Source organism: Merops nubicus, unplaced genomic scaffold, assembly GCF_000691845.1.
Source record: "Merops nubicus isolate BGI_N331 unplaced genomic scaffold, ASM69184v1 scaffold2060, whole genome shotgun sequence".
Classification (NCBI taxonomy): Eukaryota; Metazoa; Chordata; class Aves; order Coraciiformes; family Meropidae; genus Merops; species Merops nubicus.
In genome coordinates, this window is record NW_008583355.1 from 9,582 (window position 1) to 21,746 (window position 12,165).

At 41.9% G+C, this 12,165-nt stretch overlaps 1 protein-coding gene across 1 annotated transcript in view; it reads right to left on the bottom strand.

Moving 5' to 3' along the window:
- Positions 1-5,777: 5,777 nt before the first annotated feature.
- LOC103772950 (glycosyltransferase-like protein LARGE1) overlaps positions 5,778-12,165 on the bottom strand; it is a gene marked incomplete at its 5' end in the record, with an annotated part of 109,251 nt that continues 102,863 nt past the window's right edge. Inside the window, 2 exons of the mRNA XM_008940299.1 lie at positions 5,778-6,362; positions 10,533-10,728. Of these exons, the coding sequence (XP_008938547.1) occupies positions 6,165-6,362; positions 10,533-10,728 (394 nt within the window). The remainder of the gene's footprint in view (positions 6,363-10,532; positions 10,729-12,165) is intronic.

Genomic DNA, 12,165 nt, shown 5'->3' on the forward strand with positions numbered 1-12,165 from the left:
TCAGCTGTTTCATTCCCTGAGTACCATCCACTCTGTGCATAGAATGAAAGAGGAGTCCTCTAAAAAAACCCTGCAAATCATTGTGTACAGACTATGTCCTATTACATATGTGCAAGGGAACAGAAAGAAGTTGTATGGGCAAATGATCAGCTCCAGCATCAACCTGAAATTTCAGCTCCTCTAACTTTAACCTTGTTGATTTTGCAGCCTTAGGAAGGCTCTTATGATATAATGGTTAATGCTGAAAATTCACACATTCATTGCTTGAGAATTATTTTACCATAATACTGAGGAATATGCTTAGCTTGGCTTGAATTACTTGGCCACACATATCTGGAGACCTCTTCTTGAATATATTTGGTGAGAGTGGTGTCTACATGTTTGAACAGAGAATTACCTCCAGGTCAGAGCTATTTCTTTCGGACCGAAAGCTTGAGCCTCATGGCAATGGATCATGGAGCTCAAATGCAGTCTGTGATACTTGCACAGTGACTTCCCATGAATCCATGTTGTAGAGGTTTAGGACATTTCAGTCCTACAGAAACAGTAATGACCTGGGAGACAGGAAGCTGTTCTCACCCTATGAGGGGAAACTATAGAACAGAATGACTAAAAAGGTACTAAGCTCTTGGCCCCAGTTTCAGATCTTTTGCATCCTGACACCCTCAACGAATTACCACTTCCATTAGAAGACTCATTAACATGTCTGGACAAATACATTCATATGATCCATCACACAAACAAATATTTGGCTGACTTTCCAAGTCACATATTATTTTTTCAAGTCATCATAGCAATTCTACTCTGTAAAGCAAACAAACCCCAAATCTCAAGTAGTCGTAAGAGAAAAATGTTCCAGCCAACTGACCTGTACTCAGGTCCTCTTGAAATTCTCAAGGACTTTGTTTCTTGTTTTGGGAACGTACAACTATGAAAGCAAGGTATTTCTAAATCTAGGTTTGTAAGCATTTCCTGAATCATCACTTGCTGTGCACAGCCAGAAGCTTTTTCAAACTTAATTTTATATTGTGAACCACAGTAACAATGTTCAAACAACCCTCAATTCACCTAAGTGTTTGGATGTAAACAGACTCTCTAAATATACATTCTGATTTACTGCTGTAAACATGACTTCTTTTAGCTATCAATACTTCAGCATTTTCAATACTGCAGTGGAGATGAGGCTATTGGCTATTAGGTTATTTGCTGTCATTGTCTACCAGTGAGTTATTTGTTTCAGACTTTTTAAGTTACTGGAGTTACAAAACTTAGCTGCTTGCTTTTTCTAAAATTGAAATATTTTTTGAGCTAACAATGATACATTCTTTTTTTAGCACTCACACCGTCTAATGTATTAGACCTCATTGAAGTCCATAAATAATGATGCTCATCCCACTTGCTGAGCTGGCTGTGTTCTCCTGTTGCTACACGAAACCTTAAGACACCCATACAGGATCTGGCAGAGGAGGGAGGAATGTCGTATGTTATGCCTAAGAGTAATATCTTTGCTGATTTGCCAGGACTCCCAGTGCTGCTGGTCATTAATCTTTCTCAGCCAAAAGCAGATGGGGCTATTAGGCAGGCTGGAGCAATGGGGGAAACTGGCAGAATACAGAGGGAAATGCATTATCTTCTGGATAGAACTGCATGTAAAAATGAGAGCATTAAAAATGTATTTTTCATATTTAATTGGACAATGTACGATTACACCTACCAGAAAATAATGTGCAATGGGTTTTGGGCAGGGCATTTATAAAAACTGTTCAGCTGTGCTAGGGCCTTATTTTTGCCTGTGGAGAGAAACAGTAGCTACAATTCTGACAAGGGTTTTGTGCTTTTCCCTCTAACACAGGGCTTACTCTACTCCAACAGCTACTGCAAATAACACTACAAAGTGCTTCTGCTTGTTTCAGTAAAAGGAAAATGCAGTTTATGGTTTACATACAAACCACACGAAGCCTACTAGGTAAAAAATCAATACTTTAGGAGAAATGTGAGCATATGTGATATTCAGTCTAACAGAACTGCAGGGTACAGCTGCTAATTCCTTTATGTCACAGAGTCCAAGATGATGATCACAAATAGAAAAAAGTCACAAATCAAGATGTGTAACCAGATTGCTCACATAAGAAACTAGCAAGGCTGGAAAGAATTACTAAAAGTAGGACTTGGAAAAAAATCTGATAGATAGTAAGGGCTACTCATGATAAACAAAGCAATTTTCTAGGTCTGCCAGGCAGGCAAATAGTAGATGACCCTTAGTCAGAAAACGACAGCATGGAAACTACACCCGAACATTTTAAGGAATATATACTGTGACAACAGAGACAAATCATGGAAACATCTTAGAGGGTTACAATAAGGCATCAAATAAAGGCAAATGCTTTGCCTGAAACTTAAGCTTGCAAAGCCTGTTATATCAAAGGGAGAAGCGTGAAAACAAAAATAGGAGGATTGGGTGCCAGCCCGCAGATTATTATTTAGAATAATAACTATGTCTGAAATGTGGTGGGCTGTCATGAGCGTGCTGGAAAATACTCAGTTCAGACTCTGGGACTGAAAAGTTTGCAGCAACTCATATGTGTCAGTGTTTTGGAGTGGAGGGGGAAAAGGGAGACAGATCAAAATGTGTCAAGATAAGAGCCCAAATTAGAAGAACAAAAGAATTTAGTAAAATTTTATTTCTGATTCCTTGACTACGAAAAGGCATTTAGGAAGGTTAAAGAGGAAAATACAAACCCTCAAAACATAGTAGGGTGATATTTCATATAAAAATTTAAAACCAAACCCCCATTCTCCCTTTTATAGAAAGAATCAGTAGCCCTAAATATAAAGAAAAACCAAAATCCTCAGATTAAAAATGGAAAGGGCTTACAAATAGCCATGGAGTATGGTATCTCCTTAGATAAATGGAAGACAAGGACAAGGCAATGCTGATATGACCAAATTGGAAATTTTAAAAGTTACTCAGGCCAAATAGGAAACCTTCAGAGAATGGAAATCAAAACTTGTAAAGCTGAAAGGAAGGTATGTAATAGTAAAGATGGAGTTTGAGCAAGCTAGGAGGGAATCTGAAGAGCAAACAGTAGAAAGTTAAAACTGAAAATACACATTTGCTCAGTACACCAAAAAGCAGAAAACTGGAGATAGCCAGCAGGCCACCCCAAACAATAAGTAGAAGAAACAATTAAAAACAATAAGGTAATTGCCAAGAATCTAAATGATTTATTTGCATCAATCTTCATCAGAGAGGGTGCTGGAGTGGTATCTAAATGAGAGACTCTCACTTGCCAAATATCAAAGATAAGGAGAAGTCATAGACTGAAGACTCAAGAGAGAAGTTGGCAGAACAAATCAATAAATCAAAAGCATTAGGCTACCAGGTTTATCTGACATTTCTTGAAGATTTCAGGAGAAAACTGAGAGTTAAGTAACAAAGTTGCTAGAAAATATCTACTACAGCAGACGACTGGAAGACAGTCAAGTGTTTTAACTGAGTTGGGGATTTTTGTGGTTGTCGGTAGTGTTTTTTTCATGGTGCTGGGAGAAGCCGTGGCAGTTACAGACAGATATGTAATCCTAATTCGTTATCATGTAAACTGGCTGAAATATGTTAAGAAATCCAAGCCCCACAGCTCCCAAATTATGAAGCACATAGACAAACATGACATGAAAGACACTATTCAGTACAGTACAAGAGAGGAAAGAAAAGGGAAAGAAAAGGGGCTCTTTGAACCTACTACCAATCTTTGAGCTGGTTACACCAGCCAGCATACCTAAGCCCACCCAGGAGTTCCCAGGACTTCCCATGCAGTAGCAAATGATTACCCCCCTGCTCCCCCATCTGCACCTCATGACTGCCAAGAGAATAATATTCATGTTGATAATGGCACATCCGAACAAGGTACAGGCCCATGCAACAGATTATGCTGCTTCAGGGTAACCCAGTCGATCCTTGGGCATCATTGGTAAACCAAGGAGAAATGTACATCTGGAAATGAGTTTTTAATATGTATGAAACATAATGGTGGCCACACAAGCTTTGACTGGAGATTTTATGTACGTACAACCAGTCCTAGCCTCTCTTAGGATCAGCTTTTGATCTCTTCCTGCATATTAGCTAACCAGCAGGATGCTGTGCTGCATGCTTCTTTTCATTCTCAATAGGCACAGCAACCTAAGCCCTCAATGGTGAGTAATGTGGGACTTGGGGAGTTAAGATTCCAGGGTTTCTTTTTAAAGAATGTATCTTAGGCAGAACTGAACACCCATTTCACTTCTTCCCAGCTTTTTACGTAGATCTTTACATAAAGCCATTAAGAACAGAAGAAAAACACTTTGGAAAATTATGCAGTGATGTATTCTTACACAGCCAACACTCCCAGGGGAAAAAGTGAGAATTACACATAGCCTCCCACCCTTTTTTATTTCTTGTCAAAGATGTTGCCTTTTTAGGCTTTTCTTATATATACACAGCATGATGACCTGATATTTGTAGTTTAAATGTCTGGTTTAACCACATGGTTTCCACTGTAACAGAAAGCTCTCACATAATGTCAGGTTAGAAATAAAATCAAGCTCTAGAGGAATGAGATGGGGAGGAAAGTAGAAGGTCTGGTGGCTGAAAAAACAAAATGGAAAAAAAGTGAGGGGAATGCAACGTGGATCCATATCCCAACTCAGGCAGTGGTACTGGTACGTGTGGTTGTATGGGGATCTGGGGTAAGGAGACAGGTGCATTTCTCACTGAGTTGTTTCTGCTTTCTCTATTAACAATGCAACAGAAATTACAAACAACCCTGCAAGGGGTAGTGCATTAAACCTCATCTCTTCATCCCATGTAAACACAACATTAATACTGAAGAATAGAGAAAATGGTAAAAAGTCCAGTGTCTTGTTTTCTGCATTTTGCTTGTTAGGTTTCCTGTCCGCCCTCCAGCACACTCCTGTGTCTACCAAGTTGTGAACTTGACCAGCCCACGTTCAAGCAAACACTCACACTCAGAATCCCAACACATTCTTTTCTCCCACTCGAATGGGGAGTTTATTCCCAACAGTTCTGCTCCTTTTAATTTTAAACTCCTTTAACGAAGTAGTTCTGAGACCTTGCAGCAGGCAGCAGGAGAGCACCAAGGCTACTAGACACCATGTTCATATTCCCTGTTCAGCAAAGAAGTCCACATCAAGCCCAAGGCCCAATGCCTTTATAGATGGGCATGCACTGAAAGGAGCCTACAAATCAGTATCCCCCCGCACAATGTGCGCCATAGGCAAAATCCAACTCTTGCCTAAAAAAGATAAAGAGTTACAGCCAGGCCCTTTATTTTATGAGACCCACACAAACAAGTTGCTCTGGTGAAAGCAGACCTTACACTGAAAAGTTTTGTTCACTTTCTGGCAGAGCTACTGATCTTCTTTACTGGACCACCAGAACTGAAGATGGGAAAGAAACAGAAGGGAGACATTCCTTGGCAAGGAAAGGAGCAGCATTTGGGACGGGAGAAAAGGCAGGGTGGGGGTATAAGGGATTTTCCTCATAAAACAACTAATTTGAGAATAAAAGGCCAATTGATACACCTAAACCAGTAACACACCTTCTCTGGAGTGCAGTACTGTTTATGCATCCCCTTCATTTTCAAGGCTAATTTAGACCTTTGGCTCATCCTGCATTAACAAGGTCATCCATGTTAACAGGGCCCCTGTGAAAGTTCACAGGAGAAAGTTCCCTTTTAGAGTAGTGCAGATTTGAAATTCACAGGACAGCGACCCGAAGATCTTCCTTTACAGATAAAAAGCATGTCAAATTATTAAATAGCAACATGAAATCCTATATTCTGAAGGTCTGTCTTTGCTCTGCAGTCAGGAGAGCGGGGTGCACTCCCGGCCCCTGCCAAGTCCCCACTTCCAGTGGCATGGCGGGCACGTGGACGGTCCCTCTGGCTGGCACCTCACAAATGCTAAAGCTGAAAGGCCTGGGGTAGTCGAGGAAGGGACGAATGAGCACAGTCCGAAGACATGTCACTTCAAATTTCTACTGTTAGAACTGCCGAGTATGATATAAAAACAGAAAGTATGTCTCAGTTCAAAGTCTGAAGAGCAGCCCCCAAACGCTGAGCGGCTCCTCGCTCCCGTGTCCCCGTTCCCCGCACACAGGCTCTGCTGTGCTAGCTGTTGTTCTCTGCCGTGAGATACTTGAGGGCTGCAAAGCCGTAGTGCCGTGACATATCCTGCTGGAACTCCTCCTTCAGGGTCTTGAGACAGATGCGGTATTGCTTGTTGGAGCGAAACTTGGTGATGTCGAAGCTGGGAGCGTGGGGCATGTGGATCATGTAGGCGTTGGGCAGCACGGTGAACTCGTACTCCTGGGGAGAAAGACACCAGCTGTGAGGGTGTTCCCGACACCTCCTGTGACGCACCTCTCCCCTGCCTCCACGGCCAAACAAGCACTATCACGTACGTGGGCCTCAGAAACAACCAACTCATACAGATATGCCAAACAAGGCTTCCTTTTTTAAAGTTGCTTTTTCTTGCTTTTAGGAAAGCTCGACTTTCCCTTTTAAAATGTTTTAATTCATATCAGCCAAAGGATGGGGCAGCAGTACAAAAGGCATGCCCGAAGCCATGTCTGTGGCACAGCTTTTTCCGTAGTGTGCTTGGAACCAACACAGCTGTGACTGCACACAGCATGAGTCTCAAGTGTCCATGCAAAGCATGCTTCTGCCCCTGCAATTTACCTTGCTTGGGATGCTGGAACAAGCTATATTTACAAAGGCACACATTGCACTACGTACATTGCTTTGCCTGTATACCAAGATACTTACAGTGACAAAACTGTCCAAAACTATTTATAAAATTGAAATGAGGGGAGAATATGATATCTTTCATAGGCAATGTGTGAAAATGGACCTGCTAATTCCACACGGTTTGAGAAGGTTTTATGCAAATTCTGTTTCACAGAGTATGAGATACTGTGCTAATTCCCTCTCTCCTCTAAAACTACCTTATTAATGCCCTTTATTTATATCTGACCAAGTTCTCTGACAATTTTTTTTTTTTGTTAAAAAAAGGACGGTTCATTTATCTTAATTATTCCTGTTAGATTTGTTCCATTTCTATAATTAAATATATGATCATTAGAGTAAATATATGATCATTAGAGCAAAGCTTGACAAAGTTTTTCTTAGACAAGCTGGGAGGTCACTAGAGTAAGATGTGCAAGAACCAGGTATCTGCTCCTGCAAGCAACTGGGCAGAAAAGGGAAATGAACCTCAGTACTTTAATGACTAGGACATGACAGCTTTTTTAATCTGAAATTTAAAAAATTATGACTTGCATGGGATGCAAAGGACAAGGAAACACTGAAGACTCCACAGGCAAATTTCCTGTCATCCTCTCACAGTTCCTATTTACAACTGTTGCTGCATCGAGTCATTAACCACCTCTGCAGAAGACAGTGTGCAGGGAAGGAACAGCCACAGAGCATGTTGGCTTTAAATGAAATGGTGCACAACCATTTTGTAGGGAAATAGATTTATGAGAGGGAACACACCTGTGCTAATAAACATGAGTGTTTCACTTATACATCTTTCCTCATCTTAAAAAAATACTAGCCTGGAAAAGACTGAAAACCACTGGCTTATGATGCTACCAGAAACCAAGTGTTTGAGCAACACAGCTCAAAATAAAGCCTAAACAAACTGGAAAGAAACGAGCAGAACACAATGTGGACTCATTTCCCAGATCAGGCAGTGGCACTGGTCAGTCCAAGACATAGCTACAGCTGCAGTGCTGTCCCAGAGAAACCTACCGGTGAAACAGCAGCATGTGTTGGACAGCTAGATGCAGATGCAGCTGTATGGTTGCTCCTTTCTCATTGTGGGAATGCCTGTTCCCTGCCAGACAGTGCTACAGTGGTAAATCTTTGTGCCAAATTACAATGCTGTCATATGGGAATGAGGAATGGGCCCCTCTGAGCTTCTGTTTGGGGTGACAAATATACAGCATTGGCAAAATAATCTGATGATTACAGGTAGAACTCATTTAGCTGGAAGAGACTTAGAACTAATAGAGAAACAAATGCAAAAACAAAGGCTGGCATGATGGAGTGAGGAGAGCTGAAAAACTACAAACTACAAACTACATCTCTATGGGACCTGAAAACTAAAGGCTCAACCTGCAGAGGAAGATACATCCCCTTTATACAATTTTTTCTTTGTTCTCTGTTTGCTTCTCAGGTCTGTAATCCTGCAGGCCAAGGACCGTCTATGCTCTGCAGCATAAACTGTTCAGCACAGTGGTGCTCCCATCCCTCTAAGAGGCCTTCAGGCACATAAAGCTTACCAGTCTGCTGCTAATAAGCCCCTTCAAAAGGTGCTGGGGTGGTGTCCTGGAAAAAGGATTGCTCACAGTCTAGTTCCAGTGACTGGAAAAGCAGGGAATCATTTCCTAATGGCTCATCTCTACTTTAAAGAAACTTCTATTGAGAAAGCAGCGCACTTGCAGGAACCTCTGTCCCTACCTCCCAGAGTATAAATTCTTTAGATGGACACTGTCATCATCTATGTATTTGTACATTATCCACCTCTGTGGACATCTGCATGCCCCCAGAATAATGATGATGATGATGTCCACACCGTGTGTCTCTCTGAAGCATGGTAATGGCACTCACCCTCGGTAAGGAGTCTGAAACAGTTCTCTTGATGGACAGTGCAGTTGTGAGAGGCAGTGAAATAATTCAATTGAGAAGCTGCTCTGCCTGCTGATAATGAAACCAGCGAAGCAGCTGGCAGCAACCTGATCTGTGGACACCCTGAAGCAGAGAAATGCCATAGGGGGAGGTAGCTGTGTGATACCACGTCCCCTCCAGGCTGATTTTCTAGGAGAACTGGTCAATACTCACATTTCTACAGATGAAAATGAAACTTATTTTCAATGAGAGAATGTTTTTAAGGCTGGAAGAGTGAGAAAAACAATTGCCCAGAGTTAGTTCCAACCCAATGGCCGTTTAAAATATCTGCACTATGATCAACTTTGAAAAATGTTCTCATTTCCCATGTGTGAATCTGTATGTTGGGCAAACATCTCTGAACAGAGGAGTTACATCCTGAGTGCTAGATGAGAGCTGCCAGTGCGAGCATAATCCTTGTTACCCAGATTAACAAATAATAAATCATTAACCTGGCACTCTCCACAAGTGATGGTTAATTGATTAGTGTTTGCAAATTGCACTGGAAAATTAAACTGTGACAATGGAGCAAAGTATTATTATTAATGATAACATAAGGGATTTTTTTTTTAGTCTAGTCTGTAGTAACTTTTTTTTCTCAGCATAGGTAGGTACAAATTTTTTAGGAATGCCCTTCTGAAAACAGAGGGCAGGTGGCTGTCAGGCCAAGGTCACCATTTGGTTTTGTAAGTAAAAGGAGAAAATATCCTTCCCACATACATGCCTGCACACTCTGTTGCCCACATCCCAGAGACAAAATCTCCCAGTAACTTGCTGCATGCCTTATGCTGCTCTGCTTCACATAAACCAGTAAGAGCTGAGCAGAGAATGATCAGCTATATTCCATATCCATAGCAGAAGTTAGCATAGAAGGAAACACATGGCCAAAAACTGTGGCTTTTTTTGGTTAGCATGAAATGCTACTAGTTCAAAAACTGGGACTGAAACCAAACTAAAAAAAACCCCAAACAAACCAAACTAAAAAGAAATGCCACAACCCAGACCAAGCTGATTATTACAGTGGTTAGCTTCACATCCAAGAACAGCAGGGAGATGCAAACCCTGCCATTTCAGTGAGCAGCAGCACCAGGTTCCCATGGAGCCACAGTCACTGCCAGCCTCTAAGATATAGGCTGGTGTCAGGGATCCTGACAGCTTTGAGAGCTCTAGTGCCAGTCTGTGAGTCTCAAGCTTTCTCTGCATCCTTATTATTACACATCCTGCCCAGCAGCTTCATCCCAAGTCACAGATCCAAGAGGCAGGTAGCCCAAGGATAAGTGCCTGTATCCTCTAGAGTCTGCTCCATGCTTAGAGACTTAGGAAAAGTAAAGTCCTTGGCTTTGCAGACTGTAAATCCAGGCCAGAAATTGAAGATGCTTGTCTTGGATTCAATTTAAGATTCCTTTTTGATTTCTAAATTAGCATTTGAGACTTACTAACCTCTGTTTGACTGAAGAACTTCCAGCTAGGTCTGTAGATCCCCTAGCAAGTGATGAAGTGCTGCAATGCTTAGGCACGCTGTTGAGCAGGGGTCAGGCACTGTGGGACTGTGCCACTGTGAAACAACAACTTTCTCAGCATGGACAAATAAACTAACCTAGACTCAGTTCTCTTTTTAGTCATTGACAAGGAGTATTAAACAGAGTATTCCCAACTCAAGAAACACTCGTTAAGGACCTCAGGAAGGACAGATGAGCACTTTGTTGATGTAGAGCCTGAAGCTTCTCTACAGAACACAGATTTCTTTTCAACAACCCCGCTGCCCAGCCCAGCCCTGGGTGAGATATGCAGGCACCATCTCCTCACCTGTGCATCCAGTTCCATGATGTGAGCTACTTTGTTCCAGCCAAATCCAACAAACCTCCTGTCATATTCTGGGCAGTCCTTCCTCACAACAACGTATGGCTCAAAGTCTGCTTCCCACTCAACGCGGTAGGGGGTGGTGGCTGTTCGCCACTTGGCAAAATTCGTTGGCGCATGCCCTTTTGTCCAAACGTGATACCTTAAACAGATATAAATGGCACGGACGTGGGGAGGCAATTAGAATGCATCTTGGCGAGGAAACAAACTGTTACTTGTTAGATGAAATGCTCAAAAATAAGGACTTTAGCATACACTTCACATCATCATTTTCAGGACATAGCGGAGGCAATTTCTAGGACTACTTCCAGCACGCTTCCCAGAGCCTCTGTGTGTTCAGTGATTAAACACATCTAGTTGGTAAAGGGTAGTGTGAAAACACAACCTCATGCTAATGTGAGAAAAAATTACAAAGTACGCAGACATTTAATCTGCACTACAAAGTTCTGTGTCTTGTTCCTAGAAACCAAGTGGCTCTATCGGTGCTTTAAAATCACCAATTTCAGAAATTCTCCAGCTCAGGTAAAGTCCCTACAACTAGCTATTTCTACACCACAGTGACATTCATGATCTGTTTTATAGGCAATTTTATAATTTGTATGAGAGATACTTGCAGCTCTGGATAGATGTTCCGCTTTATTAATTACACTTATTACTATGGCAGGAGCCAAAGTGCATAAATATTACATAAAGGCTTTCTGCTGCACTTTCTACATTGTGGGGAGTACCCATGTGATCCTCAGTAAGGTAATCAATTTGATTTACAGAAAAAGCTCCTTTTATACTTTGTTAATCTTGTTTAGGTCACAGCAGGTCTGCTGCAAGCACAGCTTGAATCCACCCCACCAGTGCCAGGGTCAATGACTCTCTCACCCACTTATTCTTCCTACACCTTTCCAAAAATCAATGAGACAGGCTCCTTCTGCAGACTCATAGATTAAATAATGAAACAAAGGCATAGCAGGCCATCTGCATTACAGTGCTCTGAGATGTGTAACAGAAGGGGCAAAACAAACATCCTGCCAGTTTGTAATGTAAGGTATGTTGAATTCACAGGGGTGACTTGTACTAAAAGTGAAGGGATTTGAGCATTAAATATTTGCAGAATTAGACCTTGAGGTGAAGTTTTAATTCCAGAAATTCTCATAATATTGTGAGCCATTGGTAAAAACAGCGATGTTGTCCTGGTTTCACTGGGATAGAACTATAGAATTAACCTTCTGTTCAGGAAATCTGCATTTTTGAGAAGGCTACAGCACCTGATTTGTTGAGAAAAAAGTTGATAAGACACTTTGTTTTCATTCCTGGCCAGCCCTAGTATGCAGGTCTCCACAGTGATCAAGGTCCTTAGCAGTTTTCAGTTAGCCAGCTGCTAAAGCCTGGAGGAGTGAAAGCCAGGGCAGCTGATCCAAGCTGGCCAACAGAAGTATGCCGTACCATAAACATCATGCTGACTGTACATTTTAAAGTTTACTGGGGATGGGCTCTTCCCCTGATGGCTGCCATTCATGGAGGGCCTCGCCCATCATCCTGCTCCCAAGGCCTGCTCTCCCGGCTGCTGTGACCACTGCACTTTGGC